Raw genomic sequence first — 25,205 nt, 5'->3', positions numbered from 1 at the left:
ATTAATAAATGCTTTAAAAAATATATAAAATAAAATATTGTCCATTAGGTCTGGGCGATATGCAAGAAATATGTTCACGATACTTTTATAAAAAAAAATATTGCGATATCCGTTTACATAGTCAACCCCCTAGCCGAGGCATCTGTGAATATTCATGCTTTATTGATTTTATTGATTTTGCTTTTAAAAATTAAATTCATTTATTGAATCACGAAAAACGTACACCAAATATATTAATAAATGTAAATTGCATTTCAAACTAATCGAAAAAGCAATTAAAATAATAAAGTTGTCAAACAATCTTATATAACCACCCTTCCATTTGCCTACCTCAAGTATCCGTCTACAACAGGTGGAAAATTACTAATGCAAATTAAGATCTAAAGACAATTATAAATGTAAACAATAATGATGATTAATAATAATAATTGAAAAATAAATCTATTTTAGGTTCAAGGTGAACTTGTTTAGATGGTATACACATGTATTGGCTATAAAGTGAACCTGCAGTTGCGTTCACAATGCATTTTAAGCGCAAACTGCTCCGTGGAAATAAAGTTAACTAAATTTCGAGCACCTTCTGAGATGGTCTGAGGTCATTTGCAGCATTCTCGTACACGACACTATTCTTGCGAACAGTTTTCAGATGACTGAAACAGAAAAGAGTGAAAACTTTACATGCGAGTGTTCCACGAGACACGTTCCCGCTGCACGCCTCTGAACAAACAACGCATCAGAGATGCTCATTGACGGCTTTTCTTTCATCTGTTCTTAAAAATATAATAAAGTGTGTTTCTTCAAGCACGTGTCTTTGTGTCTAACAGAATTTATTGTCATGTGTCACTGTCATGACACATCTTACAGTTAGTCCGCCACAGTGGCGGGTAGCAAAATTACCCGCCATTCACATGATACAGGCTACCCGCATTTGGCGGATGCTTATTTCATACCCTGGGCTACTATTTAATATATTTGGCGAATTCCAGCCTCATGGTTTTGTAATAACTTTATACTGTCGATCGTCGTCTGTCAATGAGTGTCGCTTTTGGCATCAGGATAATTGTCAGATATCGTCGAAATTCGATTACATCATCCTATTACCCAGCTCTATTGTCCATTGTTTATGATACCCAAGACATTTACTAATGTTAACAAACCTACTGAACCTTACTCTAGTGTTACCAATTTAGATTTTTGGCTGAACTGTTCTTTTCTGTTACGTGGGTGCGATGGAGGCGTAGGATCGCAAGATTGAGACCAAAAAAGGCCGAGAACCCCTACCCTAGAGCTTATTAAAACTTGCATATTATGTGATGAAGACAATGTAATGGTGCTAATTTAGTAGCATCTAGCCTTTCAGTCATCACAGCCAATTATTATTGGCCTATAATAATAATAATAATAAAAAAGTCTATTTTTTATATTAATGCCACTCCTGCACTAGGTGCAAATCTGTATCTGGATATGGATTCTGTGTGCTATCACGGGTCTTTTTGCTCTTTAGGATTTGCATCTGAGCACCTGTTTCTCTCTCTCTCTCTCTCTCTCTCTCTGAAGTTTTTCATTAAAGTGTCTCTCAATTGCAGATGTTGAGGACTTTATTCTAGGTTCTGTACTTGTCACTCGGTACGTTTAAACCATCATCAGCTATCCCTCAACACCTTGGGCTTTCTGAATAATCGGATTAACCATTCTCACTCACACTTGGTTGCTTTCAACAGGGTGCTTTAGTCACTACATCTGATGGATGTAGACCTTCTTTTTTGTCTATAGATTCTTTTCTACAGTAACTAACTTTTGAAAGATTTATTTCCCTGCAGATGTTTCTGCCCTAGACATATGGTGGACTACACATAAACAAATGCACCTCTCCAGCATGAGCACTGCCTTGGTTACATGCAAATGTTTGTCTGTTGGAGTCTGTTTGTGCAGAGCTCTGATTGGAGGACTGAAGGGAGACTGAGGGTTAAATACACAGAGTCTGAAGGGCTCTTGATTTTATATTTTGGTTGTTTCTTTTCTTTTCCGTCCACTGTAGGCGATGAAAGATACCACAGCACTATGAGTTTTAAAGAGGTGCTTCTAAAAGATCAACCTAAGTTAAGCGGTGTTCTCTGTAAGTATATCTCAACACCTGGATTCTTGACTTTCTGTAGCTGTGTTTAGTCAAACTTTTATGGTTGTGTATTATAGATTTGCTTGTTGGCTTGTCTCCACTTATAAATGACTCATTTGTTGGGTGTATGTGGATATGAGCTCTGTTCCTAAACCTATATTTTAAGCCATAATAAGAATATTCCTTATATATGCTGCCTTTTGGCCAGCATCACGTGTCCTTCATGGTTAAGGTAATCCTAGAATGCATTGTGATGAATTCAGTAAAAATATCTGAAAGCAAGAGAAATGTTGATGATACTTAATTGATTCAATTAAGTAAATATGTCTTGTCTTGGGCATTGTAATCAACCGTACGCTGATTCTAACAGGTGACGACTGCAAACGGAAGCACAATTTGGCAACAAGTGCCCAGCCTCCTCAGGAAGATGAGCCTGTAGGGACCTTATGGTGGCTCATAGTTTCTACAGGTTATATACTCATCATTACTTACCCTTAATCTTGATCCTTCAAAGTGAATCTGGTGAGGAATAGTTCACTCAAATAAAAATTGTCATTTATTCTCCCGTGTTGTTCCAAACCCTTATGACTTTTCTTCTATGGAACACAAAAGGTGAATTTTTGAAGAATATCCCTGCCACGCTTCGCTCCAAAATTACATAAAAACAGATTGGTCCATACAATTCATGCCTTTTATATTTCAAGTCTTCTGAAGCCATGCTGAAAATCTTGCCATGCACCCCTTTTGCGGTCATGAGAGAATTAGCGTTGTCCGATTTGGGAACGAATTCAGATCTTTTCCAAGAATCTGCTGGTTCTTTGAACTTTGAATGGTATGTTTATGAATCAGACTGATCCAGTTAACAGCCCACTGCAGGGTAAGCGTTTCAGTGAATAGTGACTTAATGTGAGGTGAGTAAATTATCAAATTAAAAATTGTCTTTTTGTGGTGAACTATTCTTTAAAGCTCCTGGGAACTTTCAGGTTGCGTTCAGGGCAGTTTCTTTGCCTAGAGTTTCCTTGACTCTGATGCTTCCATTTGGTAATCTCTTCCTTATCCACTTTTTGCAACTTTTGCAATATTTTTTTCAGTTTGACTGAAAACCATGTTTGGAGGTGAGGACCATGTTTTTTTGTTTAATTAGTCACATTGCTGTAACCCTCTTTGCTGTTTTAGGTGGAGCGTCCTTTCTTTGCATAAATCGCACATTACTTTTTTTTTTTTTTTTCAGGATTGGCCATTATATATAGTACAAAGATTTCTGTGCAGTACTTGTTTTCCGATACAGTGGGATCCAAGTCTCAGACTGCATTAAAAATCTGGTGTTTTGTTCATTTAAACCAGGAATTAAAATTTTTTAAACAAATTATGAAGTACATTAGAGAAGAAATAGGATTCTGCAGGTTTCTTTGGTCAATGTCACAAATCTGCTTATTTGATAAAGTGACTGTTAACATACCATGGGACATACCAAATACTAAGAAATTCTGAAATACATGTTAATTTTCCAGTTCAAATCAGTTAATGCTGATAAATATCATTTGTAATTCAACATTTTGTATTAAAGAAATGCAGAATAGAAGCAGTTTCACTTGTGGTCTCAGACTTTTGAACCCAACTGTATGATCATAAGTGTTTTATATCCTCTTGAATTTTACTGGGCCTTCTTCTTACAGGAGTTACACTTTTCATGAAAAGGTGTAAATTATGTGCATATTGCCACTCTTGTGTGAGCATGATCTCTTGTTTGTGCACCCAGACTACTTTCTGAGCCCTTTATTCATCCTTGCCCTGTGTGTTTGCTTACAGGGAAGGCAGCCTCAGGAAGCTTCTGGTGGCTAGACAATATCTTTTCCAAGTAAGTCTGTTTTCCAAGAGGTTCTTTCTTTACATGTGTCGGTGTCCAATGTGTGTTTGTGTGAGAGGTGGGGGTATTAATGATACATCAATTAACTGTTGTTAATTTTATTGGCTGTCATTTTTTTTTTTTTTTATACATTTCAACGCATACCTGTATGTGTTCACTAGTCTTTCAAGCAGTGGCTGAAACACTGATAGAGTCATCCAACATTTGTTGTGAGAGCAACACAAAATAAGTAATTACAATTGTTGAAATGTAACAATGTAGTGGAGTTGTAAAGTATGACATGACGACAAACAAGTCTTCATTCATTTTTGCAGTTCTGGTGATGCAGAAATTCCACACTTTACCTTTAAATTTAGAAAGTAATGACAGAAATGTTTTACAATCCACAGAATAAATCTTTATAAAGAGTCGTATCTGTATAGTTTAATAATGAGATTTTCTGTTTAAATAAACTTCATACTAAACTTAAAATTCAGTGGCCGTTTTTTATTTTTTATTTTATTATTATTATTATTATTATTTTTTAGAAAAGAGCTTTTTTTTCTTTTAGGTTACATGCACATGGCAGTACTAACATTAATGATCCAACTGCTTAATTTCAATGACAACCAAAGACACAACTCTTCCATTATCGCTTGATTCATTGTTAATCCACTAAAATGAGCTCTTTCTGTTGTCTACTTATTCATACTTTTGTACTTTTCTGAACTTTTCTGGAACTTTGCAGCATTTCTCGCTATCTACCTAGGACTAATCAGTTTGATAAAATTTGGATGCTAAATGAATAAATATAAATTACAATTGACTGTCCATTTTCAGTAATTTTCTTCCCTAATAGGAAATAAAATATCTAACCCATTCTCCTCTGTCTTGCAGGTATCTCCCTATGCTTTCAAAACTCCTATTCCTTGTACCTTTCCTTCTGTGTCTTGGTGAGTTTGTCGGTTACCATTGACTTACTGCTGGTCTAGATGAAAATATACGTATAGCCTGCAAAAATATTCTCCATTATAATTTTTTCTGTAAATAAACTCATGTATTGAATTGTTTCCTCGTGTCTGTGCTTCTGAATAGCTCTGTGGTACTGGGGTCCATCCGGATTGTTGGCCATGCTGCCTGTTGCTAGCATGGATTTGGCCTCTCACCCCATCCCACCAACCACTCAAACCTCCATGGGCAACTCTGAGAAGGGTCAAACTCCTGCTGACACTGACTCTCAGGTACTATTTTTTATTCCAAGAAATTGCTAGAACAGGGACTAAAGTATTTTAATCTGAATTGTTTTATCTGAATTATAGATATGTATCATTTAAAAAATTTTTTTAGAGGTGGTTAAACTTTGTTTTTACGATTTAAACTGATACAATTACTAACATTAAAAAAAAAAAAAAAAGAGTTTTCACCCAAATTAAGTCATGAGCAAACATGCTCTACTGCCAATACAAATACTATGTACTTAAGCATTTGATAAAATGTACTTTTTATGTACATATGTGTTGTTGCATTGTACTTACATTTAAAGTACCTGCATTTAATAACACTGTTACCCCTAACCCTAAATCTACCCCTAAACCTACCTCTACCTAACATCATTGGCAGCAAATATGAATCTTGTTAGAATTTGCAGATCAATATGTAGTTACACAATAAATACATTGTATTGTATGTACATAGTAGTTAAAGACACCTAATATAAAGTGGGTCCAAAATACAGTTCAGGAAAGGGTGTTCACACTTGAGTCCTCTTAAAAAGAACCAGAATAAATAAATTAAAAAAAATTTGCAAATGTGCAACCAGTGAATCTAGAGTTCTCTTAATATAACACGCTCCACTCTTAAGCCTCACATGTACAGAGAACAGGGCTGCGCACATACAGTAAGCGCAGCAATCAGCACGTTCAGACTATTTATTTATTTAAATCGCAGCCCTTGTGGTTTGATAATCTGTCATATTGCAATTTAGATTTTATTTTGATTAATCGTTTAGCTCTACTTTGCGCTGTCCAGTCAGTCATGCCACGTTGTTAACTGGATCACACAGAACTCATAAACGTTGCACTGTTAAACTGAGCAGTACATATTCATCCTTCTTTTGGGTTTTTATTTTGCATCCCCCTACTGTCCTATACTTCATTAAACTGTGCCAAAGAATTCTGCTAGCTCTGTGATTGGCCAAAATGCTAATTTCATGTTCCTGTGGAACATGCAGGGTTTGTACAGATCCTTGAAAGTTTGGAAAATGCTTGATTTTCACATTTAGGTTTTCAAGGTTTGAAATGTGTTTGAATTTTGAATTTGTTCCTTGAAAATGTTTGATTGTTTTCCTTAGTTTATAACAGTCAACAACCTATCTAATATCATTTCAAATTTGAAATAGATTTTATACAGTCGTTATGTTTGTGGTTTCTCGTCAGCGTGGGAGCACACGTGCACTGCTCCGCATCTTTCTTGCTTTGATGTCACGCACAAGGGAGTACTGCACGTCTCCACTGTAGTAGACTGGCGCCAAAGAAATTATACCTGCATCTCCTGCTTCCATCAACATGCCGGAGTGCCGTTTCAATGACAGCTGGCTGGAAGAGGAGAAATAAAATATCTCTATGCAGAGGAGCGTTCAACAAAAAGGAAATCAAACATCTAAGTGTGCAAAATAAAACGTCAATGGAAGTTTGCACTTATCAGCACTTAGCCAAAGATTTCGTTACAACTTTAATTTACTTTGGGATAATTTACAATCGATATGTAACATCACGGTTCTAGACCATTTTGACTGGGGGGCCAGGTGTGCTTGTAGTGGGGCAACTGTATTATACCTTAAATGTCCCCTGTACACATATAAAACATAATTTGCTGTTTTAATATTTGCGGACATGAAATTTTTTTTAAAGACAACCAAAGATTCACCAAATTTGAGTAACATTTTTTTTATTTTAAAATATATAAACAAACAGGCTTATGAAAAATGTAGTTGCGCGTTTGCTTTTATTCTTGTGCCCGTACCCAACAGTACCAATATTAATCTGTATATATTATTAGGTTGAAGTGCATTGATGTGGTGAGCTTATAAGAGCCTTTCTCACTGAAGTTAATTCATTTATTTGGGCTTTAGTGGGGTGGTTTATAAGGGTTCCACTTCTACCTTATCTCCAGAAGTTGTTGGCTCCTTATTCGTTTGATATTCGGTTTTTCCTACCCGCGCTCTCTGGAGCCGACAATTTCACATCGATTTCATTGGCACAATTAGGTTAAAGAATATATTTCTATATCATTCAGGCATAAAACATTGAACTCAAAAGGTCAATGCTTGTTGTAGCAGGAGAATTATGCCTAAAAATGGTCCGCTGGGCTTTCATTAACTAGCGCTTGTAAGGGACCGTCTGAAAATTCAGCCACAGCACTAAAACATTAGAGGTGTCAAGTCATTTATTAATTAACTCAATTAAAGTGTAAGTTATGCATACAATTTACAATATTTTGAATGTGTAAATGTTTTTTTTTTTTTTTTTAATTAGTGTTTAAGACAGAACATGCAAGGCAGTTGCATTGAACACTTGGACACCAGGGACATTTTAGCACAGTGTGTGGACTTTTCAGATGACCTCTATGAACCACAAGGGAATATTTAATTCATATTGAACTTAAATTCAACTTTACCCCGCTAAATATTATTATGCAGTCATAAAGTATTGATGTTTTGCTTAAATATAATTTGTTTGGTCTATTTATTATGATGTGGGTTCACTGAACTTTCAATGGGATGGAAAATGAGAATACCACACTTACCATTCTACCACTCCAGTTTAGGGGGGCCAGGCCTATTGACATGGGTGCACTGCCCCCCCATCCCTCCAAGAACCGTGATTTATTAAACCCCCAAAAGAATGTAATTTAATTAAATAAATGTACTTATAGTCTGGATTAATATGGTCCAAGTACAGCCACTGTCTCAGTGACTCGCAAACAACGAACAGCCCAAACAAACTCCATCCGTTTCTGTAATGTTCTGAGTTTGGTTGCTATCAGTGTGCGGTGCATTTTACTATAATGTGCACTGAGAATGCAAAGTGCTACGAAAAAAATTTATTTTCACTTTATTAAAATGATTCTTGTAATAACGTGACACTGTGGAACAGAATAGGATCTGGTATTTCACCACATCGTAAACGAGGAGCATGTTTAAAAAAAAAAACTATGCAAGAAATACAAATTTCTTCAGTTTACTGTAAAGAGAGGCTTGAAGGTTTAATAGAAAAAATGCTGTGTGAATGTAATGAAATAACAACAGAAATATTACTGTTGTACTACAGTGAAATTAACATTGAAGTAGTCATTCAATATTACATTACAGTAGTATAATATTTCAGTTTGCTTTTGAAATGGACTTACATGTATGATGCTTTGTTAAATAATTTAGTATAATATGTAGGTAAATATTGTTTATTCATCAGATATGTATTGATATGTTGGTAAATTTACCAATTTTAATATGATTAACACAAATTTATATTTTTCTTCCATGAACTCATTAAGTGGAAAACATGACTTGATTATTTTTAAACTTGCAGAAACCCAGTTTGATAAGCAGTGTTACATGTTCTAAGGCCTTGTTGAATGTGTGCCCAAGCTTGGGTGTATACAATTATCCCTTACATATTTTATCTGTCAGAACAGCTGAAATTACTCAAAATGTTAATAATAACATACTATTCTTCAAATCGGTCACATATTTGCAGTCACATCTTATGTGGGGGTAAACAATCCCATCACACTAAATGTATTTCTGCTGCAGATGTGCATGATTAGAGGTGTGATTGCACATGCATCTCATATCTTGTCACTGACTAGCTTGTATTTTTTTCAAAGTAGTCTTCTTTTGGCCTTTATTCAAATAGCTGGGGACAAAATATCAGTTGTAGAATTTTTGCTTTTATTTGAAGTGAAACACACAAATTTTCTTTAAAAATAGACAAATCTATTTGATATTTCAATTCATGTTTATTTATAAAGCACCAATTAAAACAACAGATGTTGACCAAAGTGCTGTACATTCAAAAGGGTAAATATAGCAATATAATACACACGGAACACATAAATAATACAGAAATACAAAGCACAACCTCTAGGATTTATTAAAAGCCAAGGTAAAAAAAAAAAATGTTTTCAACTTAGTTTTAAAATCATGTATTGTTGATGATGATCTAATATAAATAGGTAAACTGTTCCACAATTTAGGGGCAGCTACCGCAAAAGCATGGTCGCCCCTCACCTTCAATTTAGTCCTAGGGAGTATCAAGAGCTTCTGATCAGACGATCTGAGGGATTTCTGAGGATTGTGCATATGCAACAGGTCAGCAAGGTAGGGAGGCACTAGTCCATTTAGGGATTTAAAAACAAAGTATTTTATAATCAATTCTAAATCGAACTGGCAGCCAGTTCAGAGAGCGTAGAATAGGAGTAATATGCTCACACTTACAGGCCCCTGTCAGCAGTCTGGCTGCAACATTCTGGACCATTTCAAATAAAAATCAAATCACTTTTATTGTCACAACCATATGCACAAGTGCAACAGTGGGTGAAAGTCTTGGGTGCAGTTCAGAGCAACATAGCAGTCATGACAGTGATGAGACATATACCAATTTACAATAAACATCGGATTTACACAACACAATTTACATATCTAATATACACATAATTACACAACACAATAATAATATACAATGTACAGTATACAATACACACAATATAGAATACACATACACATAATATAGAATACACATACAATAAAAATAGTATATAAAGTATATATAAAATATACAGTAGGTTGTATTGTACTATATTGACATTCAGGCTGTCGGTTGATAGTCAGTTGCCAGTGTGTTGTTGAGAGAATATAATTTATGACAGTCCATTGTGAGATAATAAGATTAATAAAGTGCAGTGCTGATGTATATTGATCGTGAGAGATCAAGAGTTCAAAAGTCTGATTGCTTGGGGGAAGAAGCTGTCATGGCTCGGGTGGCTGGAGTCTCTGATGATCCTCCGAGTTTTTTCTCACACCGCCGGGTATATATGTCCTGGAGGGAGGGAAGCTCACCTCCGATGATGTGTCTGGCAGTTCGCACCACCCTTTGCAGAGCTTTGTGGTTGTGGGCGGTGCTATTGCCGTACCAGGCAGTGATGCAGCCAGTCAGGATGCTCTCTACAGTGCTGGTGTAGAACCGTGTGAGGATGTGGTGGTTCATTCCAAACTTCCTTAGCCATCTCAGGAAGAAGAGGCATTGATGAGCCTTCTTCACAACGGCCTCAGTGTGGACGGACCATGTGATTTCCTCTATGATGTGGACATCGAGGAACTTGAAGCTGCTGACTCTCTCCACCGGTGCTCCATTGATGGTGATGGGGCTGTGTTCTCTGTTTTTTCTCCTGAAGTCCACCACAAGCTCCTTGGTCTTGCTGACGTTGAGGGAGAGGTTGTGATCCTGACACCAGCGTGTCAGTGTGTGCACCTCTCTGTAGGTTGTTTCATCATTGTCAGTGATCAGACCTACCACCGTCATATCATCAGCAAACCTCATCATCAGTGTTGCCACACAGTCATGTGTGAACAAGGAATACAAGAGCGGGCTGAGAACACAGCTCTGCGGAGTTTTTATTCCCTTTAAAGTCCGTGATGATATTAACTCCCTGCCACATGCTTCTAGAGTCGGTGGTGTTGAACTGTCCTTCAATCTTGTCCCTGTACTGGCGTTTGGCTGCTCTGATAGTTTTGCGGAGGGCATAACTGGCTTGTTAATGCTACTCCGCATTCCCGGAATTAAAAGTGGAGTGCCGCGCGAACATCGCTGTTAACCCATGGTTTCTGGTTGGGGTAGATCCGTATTGTTTTGGTCAGAAAAACATCCTCGACGCACTTTCTGATGAAACACGTTACACTATCAGTCTATGCAGTCTTGCATGGGAAGCATTGTTTATTCCTATATAAAGGGAATTGCAATAATCCAGGTGAGCAGAAATAAAAGCATGGATAACTTTTTCAAAATCCTTAAAAGACAGGAAAGGCTTACCTTAGATAAGTCTCAATTGAAAAAAATTGTTTTAACGACTTCATTTATCTGTTTATCGAACTTAAGTGCACTGTCACTTACAAAGCCTACATTTTTAACTGACGATTTAAGGGGCCAAATGTCCCAAATTAACACTGACAGAGCCAGCCATCTCAGAAGGGCCAAACATAACTATCTCTGTTTTCGAGTCATTGAGGTTTAAAAAGTTTAAAGACATCCACAATTTCACACCATATAGACAGGCCAGCAGGGGATCTAATGCATTCCTGTTATTAGTTTTCAGTGCTAAGTAATTTTGGATATCATCTGAATGTAAATGATACCCCATGTTTCTTAAACACACTTCCTAAAGGAAGCATGTACAGAGATGAATGCCACAAATAACAGGGGCCGAGACAGATGAGAATTCTCCAAGACGAACTGAGAAACTTCTATTTGAGAGGTATGATTGGACCCAGTTAAGAGCATTTCCACAAATACCCATGCACCGCTCAAGGCGAGAAATGAGAACGCTCTGATCTAAGATCTAACAGCACCAGAATCGCCAGATTTCCTGCGTCAATAGTTAAGAAAATTTTGTTAAAAACTTTTAAAAGTGCTGATTCAGTGCTATAAGTTCTAAAACCTGACTGAAATACTTCAAGAATGTTATTTGTATCTAAAAAAAGTCTGTAACTGAGCAAGTACCGCTTTCTCCATGATCTTAGAAATAAAAGGTAATTTAGAAATAGGTCTAAAATTAGAAAGAACTGTCCTGTCAAGATTAGGTTTCTTAAGGAGAGGCTGCACAACTGCATGTTTAAAATACTCTGGTGCAGTCCCTGTGACCAAGCTTTAGTTTATTATGGATAATATACTAGGACCAACAGTGTCTATAATTTGTTTCAGGAATCGAGTCAGAATAATGTCTTGAGGTGAGGTAGTTGGCTTCAGATGTACAACAATCTCTTTAAGAGTGTGAAAAGAGATGGGTTCAAATTGATAGAGTAGCCAGATCTAAAAGAGGAACCAATGGTTCAAACTCAGGTTGCTGGATGTTAGATCTGACCTCTGCAATCTTATCAACAAAAAAGTTGAGGAAGCGGTCACATAATTTTGGGGACATATCAAGGGACATATTTACAGGTGGATTGATAACAGAACTTATGGTTGAAAAAAGCACTCTAGGTCTATGACAATTATTGGCAATAACATCAGAGAAATATTAAGACCTTGCTGCTTTCACAGCTTTCTGAAACTTTGATAGAGAGTCTCTTAGGATTTCATATGACACCTGAAGTTTGTCCTTCCATTTATGTTCTGATCTTCTGCATAACTGCCTTAAAGAGCAGATATCATCATTTAACCAAGGGGCTGATTTGGGTTTATCATGTTTCATCCTCAGGGGAGCTTCAAAATCTTTGTACAGGTGGAATTAAAAACATTAACATGCTCTTCGGTGAGAACTCTGAGGATTGTAGTGCCTCTTTATAAGCAGCAGTAAAATCTCCATTTGAGGTAGAGCTAAATATACGAGACCAGCAAATAGAAGAGTAGACATTTACAGGTTGGTATGGAAGAGGGACAGAAAACAAAACAGGCTTATGATCAGCAAAACTACAGTCACATATTTCAATATCACAAATTGACAAACCAAGAGACAAGACAAGGTCCAATGTATGCCCACGAATATGTGTAGAGCCTTTCACCAGTTGGTCGAAACCAAAATAATCAATAAGATTTAAAAATTCTTTAGCCATAGGGTTCGTTGGACAGCATACATGAGTCCCCAACAATTAGTATTCTATCATAGTTGGGGACAATACCCCCTAAAAAGTTCATGAATTCATCAATAAACTCCGTTGAATTTGGGGGGCCGGCACACCACCACGCACACTACAGGGTTCACCAGATCCAATAAAAATACTTGCAATTCAAAGCTTGAATAAAGCTCCGTCTTTACAAAATTACAACTAATCTTACTTCTAAAAATGGATGCCAGACCACCACCCCGTCCATTTTCTCCGAGGTCAGTTAAAAAATGCATACTCTGGAGGTACAAGTTCTGAAAAGGGGCTTATATCTTCAACATTTAGCCAAGTCTCTGTAGCAAGTAAAAAATCTAGGTCACAAGAGGTGATAAAATCATTTAAAATTAAAGTCTTATTAACCATCGATCTCGCATTTATCAGAGCCAACCTGATTGGTGGCTGATTGTAATCCAGCGAAGAGTCATTGACCTTCTGCGATTCATGACGCAGAAGGCGAAGGTTTTGTGGATTAACTTCCCCTCGTAAAAAAATGAGGTGACTGGCTAATGTAAACATCGCTGGACGAGTCCGGAACAATGGGCCGAATCCACTGAAGCGGCGCTTCCAGTGAGCGCTGGGATGCGAAGCGGTCACACTCCCACCCACGTGGAGAAAAACCCGACCGGCATAGCGTTCCCAAGATTAAAACCGGGGATGCCTTCAGCTTCACTAATATTTCTCCCCGCTTTCCTCGTAATCTGCGGCGTTTCTTTAGAGGAAGGGCACAGAGCAGATGGCGCGCACTCGCCGGAAGGTTCGACACCAGTGGGGGAGAACAGGAATGTAATCCTCTCAGTTCTGATTTCAGTAGATCTTCATTAGAGCTTTGGATGTTAAAGAGTGTTTGGTGGTTATATACCAACACAGAGGTAGTATTTTGTATTAACAGGGACAATAACAACATGAGGACAAATATAAAAAACAGGTTGTGCAGCAGAGGGCAAGCCACACACACCGGTGCCATCTTGCTTCAATGTAACTACAGTAATCAGGATTTGTTTTCCCCCATGGTAATTCACACTCTATAGATAACCAGTGTTGCCTACTGTATCTATGTGTTAATGCAAGACTTTTGTTGTAATCATATTAAGGATTCCAGTCTTAGCTGTCTTTGGGTTTAAGGGAATTCTTGAAATTTTTATAGATTGGGCAATGTTTGAAATCACAGAGGATACTTTATCATTGCATTTTTGTAAATTAACATTTAGAATTGGATCATATTTAAAGCTTTGAGGTGCTTGAAAAAGATGATTTAGGTACCTTGAAAATGCTTTAAAAGTGCTTGAATTTCTTTCTTAAGCTGTTTGAACCTATCAAATAACATATTAAATAACACTTAAAAATAGACTCAATGGTTTGAGGCCTTTGCACACCAGAGGTGATGTGATAATGCAAAACAGATCGCTAACGAATGGCCTTTCACATTAAAAGTGAGGTGTATGATCACTGTTAACACATTCAGTAGGTTTACAGTAGGTGGCCCTAATCAACAAGCATTTTTACCCCAGTACGGTAAGTTGCAGAATGCACGCTTTTAGCTGGTCTACCCTTCGTCCATCATGGATGAGATGAACTATTTGAAAGGACTACAAAACAACCATGAAATCGCAATACGAAAGACGAGTGATTAGAAAGAATCTAATGTAAAAAATAATATTAATAGTTAAAACTGTAAATTCACAGTAAAAAGCTTGCTTTGTTGGAGCACGAATGCTCGCTCCAGGTGTGAATGGCTTTGTAGAAATCCATTGTTTTGATTCAAAATTTTAATCACACCGAAAATTCACGTTTTGTGCGCAAAGGCCTTTAAATTGTAAAACAGATCATTTGGAATCTTAACTCTGATTGATAAACCACATTTAAAGACATTGTGTTTCTTAAGTGTTACTTCGCTGTTCACGTGTAAATTTATGAAAATGTGAATGTGCAGCAAAATGTTGTCACTCATATTTGTGAAGTTATATTTTGATGGCACTGTTATTAGACACTTTTAATGTTAGCTACTAGTATACACCCTCTTAGTTTAACCTCTTCCTTTTAATTGTACCTTTTTATTAGTTGTATCATCCATGCCTAGAGGACATTTGGAAAAGTGGTAGCTTACCCCACTCTCCCATATATAACCTCATAACATCCAGATTTCACATCAATTTGTAGATGTCTAGAGATGGGAAAATATCAAGTTGACTGGTGGAACTGTCTCTTTCTCTCTCTCCTCTCATGTTTTAGCGGGACTCTGTTCTAACGACGGCAGATTCCGAGAGGCTCACACGTTTGGAAGACCTTATGGTTCAGCTGTGGGATCAAGTGGCGGGTGCTTTGCTCAGACAGGAAGAGCAGCACACAGAAGTATTGAGTCTTTACAACACACTGCGAGTAGAGCTGCACAGGCATACTGACAGAGAAAGCATGGGCAAGTGGATCGGTGACATGCTGGAGGAGAGATTCAGCCACCTGAAGGGAGAGGTGGAGAACGAGGCCAAGCACACACAACAGGTGAGAACTTCGCATAGTGTCTAACACAAGACCCTTTGTAGTTTGTTTTGGTTAAAGCAATTAATATCTAGATTGTTTAATCAGATGTTTAATGAAAATAATGTCATAATGAAAAGAATATTCCACTACATTTACAATTTAATCGTTGGTAATCAGAATACAGTTTCTATAAAAAATTATCTTGAATACTGAAGAGATTACTTTGCATTTTATTGTCATTTGTTTCATTTTATATTTAGTCTACTCAGTTGAAAAACATTTATACTTTTATAAGTATAAATGCTTTAATAAAGCGATCTGAGGAGCATTTGAACAGAGGGTAAAGTGGAATGTGTTAACCGTGTTATATTTATATGACCAACAGTGGGCGCTCTCATACTGTTATGAGTGAAAGGGTGTATCTGACGCCATTGAGGATCTATAGCAATGAAAACGCTCTGACAGATGAAATATAAATGCAATACAAATAAATACATGATAACAAGGCTCTATGGTTTGTCAGTTTTGTATGCGGTTTGAGTTTTTTGTTTTACAAGACTAAAGGATGCTAATGAGAAATACTAACCAATGTAGCATGTAGCATCATATAGAAAGCTACAAATAAAATATTTTTTTTTATCTCATTCTATGAACAGAATCCACAAACAATCGGAAGTTGTTGTTGTGTACACTCTGTGGGGTTTTAAAGTAAGTTTGGAGCATCAGAAATAGTTTCTTGTTTAAATTTCCATTTGAATATTTAGCATTAAGTCAAGGTAAAATTGTATTTCTAGCCATAAGATGCTCCTGTTAGGAGTTATATTTTATAATTAATTATATCAAGAAAATCCATGTTTGATATTTTTCCTTTAGTAAGACCTTTGATATTAATGCAAAGATGTACTACAACAATATTACTGTTTTTTTTTTTTTGTTTTTTTTTTTTCTTTAAAAAAAATAGAATAAATCCTTAACAAATTTACTTGAGAAGTTACACTGCATAAGACATTTAGGCTTTCTCAGAGCATGTCATTTTTATATAAGTGTATTTTGTTTTATTGTACTGGCAGATTTTTTTCATGTTTTTCAAAAATCTGCCAGTGCTGAAAAAGTAATCCAAAGTATTTAGATTACTCATCGTCAGTAATGTAATCTAACGGAATAAGTTAAAAATTACATTTTGAAGCATGTATTCTGCAATCTGGGAGCAGATTTACTGTACGGAGAATGGAAACTTCACCTGTAAGGCGCAAGCTGTGAGCCAGGTGTGGGAGAGATACGGGCAAGCTGCCGTATCTCTTTGTATTGCCCGAAAACTCACTGTCACCTGAACCAGATTCTAAAACGAAATCACACGAGAGAGACCCAGCGTGTGCGTGATATAGACTGAAAGGCAGCCAGAGAAAATAATAGTTTTGAGATTTTTAACATCTGCATTCAGTTTGTTTTATATTTGTATGTATAGTGTCTAATAATGATTTGCCAAGGACCACTTAAGTTTATCTTGTCTATAAATCTTACAGCATTTCCACTGATTTTATGGCATGTAAACATATACTTGAATTAAAGATTCCTGTAAAAATGTGTCTATCCACAAAAAAAATAAACATTTTAACATATTTAAATAAATTAAATGATGACTGTCCTATTTCTTGCAAGTTATTTGAGACAAAGTAGAAAGTATATTTATGATTATATTTTAATGTTTGTTTTAATGTACCATGATTAATAGCTATTAATCACAGAAAACTGTGCAATTAATTCGATTTTAAAATGTTGTCAATTCAGAGCACTAATAAAAACACAAGTGAGCCATCCTTAATTTTGAGCTTGAGTCTTCTTGATAAGAGACCTTGTTTAGCAGGTCGAAAGTTAATAACAGATCCAATCTCTTCCTCTGTGAGCAGCGTCGCGAAACGCACACCAAAGAGCGTGAGTCAGAGAACACTCGACTTGCTAAAGCGGAGGCTCTCCTGCAGACACTTGCTTTCAAAACTGAGGTATAATGCTCATTGTGCACAGAATACACAAGCCACATGGTTTATATATTACTAACTGCACAGTTAGCATGTGTTATGTTGCATATTGTTTTAAATTCATTTTATTTAGGAGCTTCAGAGAAAACAAGAGCCTGCCAAGATGAAGGTGCCTGAGGCTGAGCTGCCCATCCCAGAGCCCGACAGGTATTACAGTGTTCCCACAGATCCTTAAAATTGTTAATGTCTTAAGTTCAGTTTTCCCAAATTTAAGGACATAAGTCTTAAATATCTTAAATGATACAAAAAAGTATACATTTTTATTTAACGAGGTCTTAAATTTGGGGGCGGAAAGACAGGAATCGTGATATGACCAAATGTGATTATCAAACTTCAAAAGAATATGTTTTAATTAAATAAATGCATGCGCTGCGTCCTTCAAAGTGAAAATGCGGCACTGTTGTATTTTCTCCAAGCACGCAGGGGCTTGTGAGTGTTTCCAGCTGTTGCAGAGCAGTTCACAATCATTAAGCCATATCGGAAATTTATGACAAACTATCATTATCGCTAATTTATGATCAACTGTTGATGATGATGATGTAGTGTTGATGAAATATGACAATGTTTGCTTTTAATTGTTTATATTGTAATATGTTGTAGATTATAGTAGGAGTGCACATTTTATATCCCTTATTTCTTTGAATGAGCAGCTGGAAGCAGTGAAATGCAAACATTTCAAAATAAGAGTCCCCGGTGTATTTCAAAGTTAAAGTGCCTTTAAAGTTAAAAGTTACATGCTATTATAAAGTGCATCTGGAATTTAATAAAATTTGGACTCTTGTAGCCTTTGTCTGGCCCTCCCCATCTCAGGAAGTAAAGACTAAGAACATTTAATATAGGCTACCAATTTAAAAAAAATAATATTGCCAGATTAACTGGCTTTCTTTCAACATATTATTGAATCAGCACAATCCAATATTGGTCGACCTCTAATTTATATCTATTTATGTAATGGTACGTAAACCAATTTTAATGTGATATATATGAGGAAAACCTGTCTTGAGGATTTTAAACTTGAATATAGCCTACCCTGTTTTACTGATAAGCAATGTTAAGGACATGTTGAATGTGTTCCCCTGCTTGTTTAAGTAAGAGTCTGTGATTACATTATTTATTTTGAGATTGTGTTGGTTTGTTTTGGTATGGGGATACAGTATTAATTTTATTTGTTTAGGTCTTGAAATGGGTCTTAATTCTTAAATTTGATTAAAAAAAACTCTGCAGCAACACTGTATTATCTTCAACCTGCTTTAACACCTCAGCAGTTATTGAGTCTCACTAATAATTACGTACTTGTGTGCACAGAAGAAGTTTTTAGGCAAAATCCGCCTAACCTTATTTTTATTTTATACAGAATCCATCCCCGATTTGAGCTACAGAAATGCACATTATGGATATAAGTCTTTGTTACTCTGAAAACTTATTTTAAGGTCACTTATGGGGCTTTTCCACTGTACGGTATGGCTTGACTCGACTCTCCTTGCTTTTTGGGGTTTTTCCACTGTGGATAGTACCTGGTACCTGGTACTTTTTTTAGTACCACCTTGGTCAAGGTTCCAAGTGAGCTGATACTAAATGTGACATCAAAACTCTGCAGGTCACTGATTGGTCAGAGAAAATCATCACTACCAGTGTCATTGCTATAAGCTAGATGGCAGGTTAGCTTACCCTCGTGCATCGTCTTTGAGCTTTGATGTCCTCGTCTGCGCTTTGGTGTATGATTTCCCAAACTCTCCTGTTTTTTTTAGCGGTATTTTGTCTTGTTGCCGTCAGCCTCTTTTGAAACTAAGTTTGTCGTCTTGCTATGAAAAACAGCCACATGCCGAGAATCAAGAACACCATTCCTTTGATATCCTCCATTGCTCCTTTGTTGTGTGTTTGTGTCGCGTTTAAGATGATGTCACGGCAGTAGAGGCTGCGCAACTATGACGATCAACCTATAATCCCACCCACGTTGAGGCTGCACTAAACTGCAGTGGAAAAGCAAGCTCAGAAAAGGAAGCGAGCAGAGTCGAGTCGAACCGTAAGGTGCAGTGGAAAAGTGCCATTAGGTATTTTATTTGTAATTTTCTTCAAGTTCGGGCACTTTTAGCACAGTGGACTTCTAGAAAGTAAAATCTTGATAAAACACATTTCACACTCTCAATTTCATTTTGTCTACCAACAATGTCCAACCTTTCATATACATGCATCACAGGAGATGTGATTTTGTTTCTTTTTTTTTTTTTTCTGGAAGTCATAAATTCCCACCACTGTGTCATATCCAGTACATCTCTCATTCTATATTGTGTTCAATGTCATTTCCATCATCATCATTTCCAATTCCACCATAGAATTCTTATTAAGTTTTTCAAATAAAATAGCAGACTTCTCTGTCTTGCAAAGGCCAATTATGTAGCTAACATTTTAGGTGTCCTAAATACTCACAATTAAGTAATCAGAATCAGCTTTATTGCCAAATATGCTTACACATACAAGGAATTTGTCTTGGTGACAGGAGCTTCCAGTGCACAAACAATACAGCAACAAGAAAAAAATTGAATAAAAATAAAAAGTGAATAGAAAATAGTGTATATATAGAAATACACAATAGGACTATATATGTGTGTGTGTGTGTATACAAATACAATATACAGAAGCAAGGGAATGTAATGGCAGAAGAGGTATGGTATGTTGGATAAATATAAAAAGACTAAGCTGTATATTGCACATTAATTATTGCTCAATGGGGCAATTTTAACTGTTCATGAGATGGATAGCCTGAGGGGAAAAAACTGTTCCTGTGCCTGACGGTTCTGGTGCTCAGTGCTCTGTAGCGCCTGCCAGAAGGCAACAGTTCAAAAAGGTAGTGGGCAGGGTGAGTGGGGTCCAGAGTGATTTTTCCAGACTTTTTCCTCACTCTGGACATGTACAGTTCTTGAAGGGAGGGCAGGGGGCAACCAATACCTCTCTGCAGTCCAAACTGTCCTTTGTAATCTTCTGATATCCGATTTCGTAGTTGCACCAAACCAGACAGTTACTGAAGTGCAGAGGACAGACTCAATGACTGCTGAGTAGAACTGTATCAGCAGCGCCTGTGGCAGGTTGAACTTCCTCAACTCTTCGAAAGCCGCGCTGATGGAGTTTGACCAGCGCACCAGAGCTTGACCTCGCCTGCGTCTCTTAAACAACACAGCTGCATCTCCGACTAAAATGTCCAGCAAAGCGTCCGAATAGTCAAAAACCGGGAAAAGATTGTCTGGTATGTGCTGCCAAATGTTCAGCAGTTCGTCCCTGGTAAAACTGATTGGAAAAAGATTTCTAAACACAGGACAAACAAACAAAATCAACAAAAGAATTAGAGCGCTCCACACTGTAGCTGCCATCTGCAGCGCCATCTTCCATCCACATGGAAGTCACACTTTTTTGCATAATTTGGCAAAATTAGAGCTTGATTGGAAATGACGGCCAGTTAAAATCTGCTCACAAGTAATATTTACCTTGATTTTTCTTTATTTTCAAACATCAGTTGTCCAGGGACATGTCGTCCATATAAGCAAGGTAAGCAGTGCTTACCTTACAGAAGGGTGAAAAGAATTGTTAATATAAACTACTGTTTTTGTTCAAATTCATCATCTTTGATCTCAGTTGAGCAGCACAAAGTTATTCATTTAGCTTTGGTGCCACCCTCAGGTATAAGCACTTTGTTATGCTTTCTCTGATTCCATTGTTTTCCGCCCTTTCATTTTAACACAGTTTCTGCATCCGAAACCACGCACTGTCAGAGTATGTACTGTATTTGATGAAGGATGCACTTATCTGCCAGCAAAACGGTACATTCTTTCAGGTAGTTTGAATAGATTTCTGACATAATTCATCTGGGTATGTGGGCATTGTCTCGTGACCCGAATATATGATCTAAGAACAACAACCACGAAAATTATCCACTCATGTTTTGTTAAACAAGCACCATTTAAGCACAGGGAACATTTATCTTGGTATATATAGCACTGTAACAAAGTTCTTAGTTTTCATGACAAGGGAGGAAGTGGGAGATCCAACTCAAAAGGGCTTTATTTCCCACAGCTTCACAGTCTATATATATATTCCACTTTTCAGTAGGCACACTCATTAATGCTTTTCAGCAATACAAATTGGTACAGCAATACTCTGGAACATTCTGCTCCGTGCAGCACTCTCTCTCTCTCTCCTCTCTGTGGACTGGGCCGTCTTTTATCTCCCCCGAATCTCACTGTGCACATACAAACAGTAATTAGTAACAGTTCATCTTAGGTGGATGTCTTTACCTCTTTCTCTCTCCCCAGACGGGCACTCGACCACAGCCTCAGCTCCACATACCCCCACCACCCGACTCAGGCCAGGGGAACCGTCCGGACTGCCTACACCCCCCCCCCCTTTTTCTGGAGAGTAAGTCCGTGACAGCCATCTGTGCCCCAGTCTGTGGACCACCTTGAACTTAAATGGCTGGAGTGCCAGAAACCAACGGGTGATCATTGGCATTCTTCATGCAGTGGAGCCATTGTAGCGGGGTGTGGTCTGAACAGAGGGTTGAACGCTCGTCCCAACAAATAGTAGCGGAGAGTGAGGACCACCCACTTCATGGCCAAACACTCCTCCTATGGTGCTGTACTTCGTCTCTCTCATAGAGAGTTTTGACTAATGTACAGCACCGGGCACTCCTCCCCCTCCACCACTTGGGACAGAACAGCACCCAGCCCCCTGTCTGATGTGTCCATCTGTAAAACAAAAGGGAGAGAGAAATCAGGGGAATGCAGAAGTGGCCCGCCACAAAGTGCAGCTTTTACCAGTGTGAAATCCTGTTGGCATGGCTCCGTCCACTGGACCGGGTTTGGAGCTCCTTTTTAGTGAGTCAGTCAGCGGGCTAGTGACGTCCGAATAATTAGGCACAAACCTTCAATAATAGCCAGCCATCCCCAAGAACTGTCTCACCGGGAGAAATGCTGAACATGACGGCAATGCTGACAAAAGTCGTTGCTGACTTGGAGGATCTTGCTGTAATATGTCGATCGATCACTGCCATGGAGACTAAATTTTCTGAGGTGATTACAAGAGTGGGGGATGTCAAGAAACAGATTGATTATCTGGAGTCATCGGAGAGGGAATTATCTGCTAATCCGCTAGCGACCAAGGTGGATTTGGAGCATTCTGGAGGACATGGAGAACCGTAGCCAGTGGAATAACGTCTGAATCGTCTGAATTCCTGAGGCCGAAGAAGGTCAGGATATCAGTGAAGGTCAGTGAAATTCCTGGATGGGCTCTTTACGAATCTGCTTGACATAACAGGCCATAAGCTGGAAATCGAGTGAGCTCACAGGATTCCGGCTCAGCGATCCGCTGAGGGAGACAGGCCCCGATCAATTCTGGCCAAATTTCTGAGATCATCCGATAAAGATATTGTGTTACGTGAGGCGAGGAGTAAAGGAAGGCTTTTTTGGAAGAACCACAGCATTTTCTTGTTCCCAGACTTTGCGAATTCAACGAGAGAAATGTGATCGATTCAAGGAATGCAAGAAACTCTGACATCAATGGAAGGTCGCTTTTGCACTGATATTCCCGTGCAAATTGAGAATAGATGCTAAGGATGGCCGTAAAACATTCACGTGCCCACAGCAAGCAATGTCCTTCATAAAGTCAATGGAGTAAGTTATTTTGTGGTACTCACATTGCAGCTGAATGGGCCGGCTCACTGAACATTCATTTGACTCTTTGAGAAAACTGAGCGCCTAGCGGTTGGAGTTTGTTTTGTGGAGTAACACACATTCAGGACAGCTTTGTGGATGAATCTACATGCTTTTTGTGCTTATTCCGCCTATTGCCTGGAGTTTGTTTTATAGATTATCTTTTGTTGTGTAATTCTGTCTCACCGGAAACACCGGACTTGAGCAATCCGACGGCAAGGTTGTCGCGGGGGTTCTCATAGGCATACATGGACTGATTAAGTTTAGAGGGATGGACGCCAGTTGGCGCTGTTGTGCATGGGGTTAATGTGCACGTTTTTCTTTTTTCTGTTTGTTTGGTTCTGGGGGAAGTTCAGGGTTGTATTGTTGCACTAATGTTGGAATGTGGTCTTAATAATTTTGTTGTTGATACACAATCTATTTTTTCTCAATGTCAAAATGTCAAATGTTAATATGAGTGGATTGTCTCTCTCCACGTGGAATGTAAATGGTTTGGGGCACACCATAAAAAGAAGGTTATTTCTCTTCTTCAAGAAACGCATCTTTCCCCACAGGAAGCTGAAAAATTTGGGAAGATATGGGGTGGACATGTTTTCTTTAGTGCTGGCTCGAGTAAGAGCAGGGGAGTCATTACACTAAGCATCTACAATTAAAATGTCTCAAACAGAAGAGTTATTATTGTTTTAGCAGAAATTCAGGGGCAAAGTCTTATTTTGGTTATTACGCACCTAACATTGATGATTAGGGCTTTTTTATAGATCTTGAAGGGATGTTGCAAGGCGTTGGCACCCCTCATGATATAATTTTGGGAGGAAACTTTCATCTTTTGATGGACTCAGTCATTATCATTGTGAAGCAAAAGTGTGCAAACCCCCTAGAGCAATATTGACGCTTCACAGGATGTGTAAAAATCTTGGTCTTACAGATATTTGGAGACTTTTGAACCCATCTGGTAGGGACTATAAAAAATTTTTCATCAGTCCATAAGATTTACTCTAGAATATTTTTTTTATATATCTAAGTCCCTCATTTCATCTGTTGTTGATTGCTCAATTGGAAACATTTTAGTCTTGGATCACGCCCTGGTATGGCAAGGCTCCGGGGCCAGATGGCTTTGCCGCTGAGTTTTTTTTAGATTTTATGCTACAGAATTGGCTCCACTTTTGCTAGAAGTTTATACGGAATCATTAAAGAATGTAAAGCTTCCGCCAATCATGACGGAAGCCCAGATCAGTCTGACTCTTAAAAAGGACAAAAATCCAAGTGAATGTAAGAGTTACCCTCCAATATCCAGCTAGACGTTAAAATATTGTCAAATATTTTGGCTTACAGATTAAGTTATGACACCTCTTCTAGATCAGGTGGGGTTTATTCGGGGCCATAGCTCTTCTGATAACATTAGGTGTTTCATCAATATCATGTGGTCAGTGGCGAATGATCAGACTCCGGTCGCTGCCATCTCACTTGACGCCGAAAAGGCGTTTGATATGGTAGAATGGGAATATCTTTTTAAGATCTTGGAAATGTACAGGTTTGTGAATACTTTAATTGGTTGGATTAAGTTACTTTATAGACACATATAAAGTAATATAATAAAGTACATATAATAAAGTTATATGTACAGTGGCGGTACAAACAAATGGATTAATTTCAGATTATTTTACTCTGGATAGGTGCACCCGACAGGGTTGCCCTCTTTCCCCATTATTGTTCTGTCTTGCCCTGGAACCATTAGCAGCCATGATAAGAAAGGAGGAGGATTTTCCAGGGTTGGTGGCGGGAGGTGGCGCATAAGCTTTTGCTTTACGCAGATGATATTTTATTATTCGTCTCCGACCTTACTAGTTCTATGCCTTGCCTCCACAGAATTATTAATTCCTTTTCTAAATTCTGGGGATACATAGTTAATTGGTCTAAATCTGAAGCTTTGGCTCTGACAGCATACTGCCCGGTAATGGCTTTTCAGCCTGGCACCTTCCAGTGGCCCAAACAGGGCATTAAGTATTTGGTTATTTTATTCCCAGCAAATTTGTGTAATTTAGTTAGTTAATTCTGACCCTTTAATAAAGAGGATTTTGAGCGATGTGGGCAGGTGGGCTTCATTACATTTATCTATGATTGGGAAGGTTAATGTTATTAAAATGAATTGTATTCCAAA

General features: G+C 37.9%; 1 protein-coding gene across 1 annotated transcript in view; it reads left to right on the top strand.

Moving 5' to 3' along the window:
- The window catches only part of LOC127422913 (SUN domain-containing protein 1-like), a 137,625-nt gene that overhangs the window by 84,679 nt on the left and 27,741 nt on the right, over nt 1-25,205 (top strand). Inside the window, exons 5-10 of the mRNA XM_051666760.1 lie at nt 3,926-3,974; nt 4,860-4,915; nt 5,058-5,203; nt 15,067-15,333; nt 17,220-17,312; nt 17,422-17,495. Of these exons, the coding sequence (XP_051522720.1) occupies nt 3,926-3,974; nt 4,860-4,915; nt 5,058-5,203; nt 15,067-15,333; nt 17,220-17,312; nt 17,422-17,495 (685 nt within the window). The remainder of the gene's footprint in view (nt 1-3,925; nt 3,975-4,859; nt 4,916-5,057; nt 5,204-15,066; nt 15,334-17,219; nt 17,313-17,421; nt 17,496-25,205) is intronic.

The sequence above is a fragment of the Myxocyprinus asiaticus genome, chromosome 32, assembly GCF_019703515.2.
Source record: "Myxocyprinus asiaticus isolate MX2 ecotype Aquarium Trade chromosome 32, UBuf_Myxa_2, whole genome shotgun sequence".
Classification (NCBI taxonomy): Eukaryota; Metazoa; Chordata; class Actinopteri; order Cypriniformes; family Catostomidae; genus Myxocyprinus; species Myxocyprinus asiaticus.
This window is presented reverse-complemented; position numbering and strand designations above follow the sequence as displayed.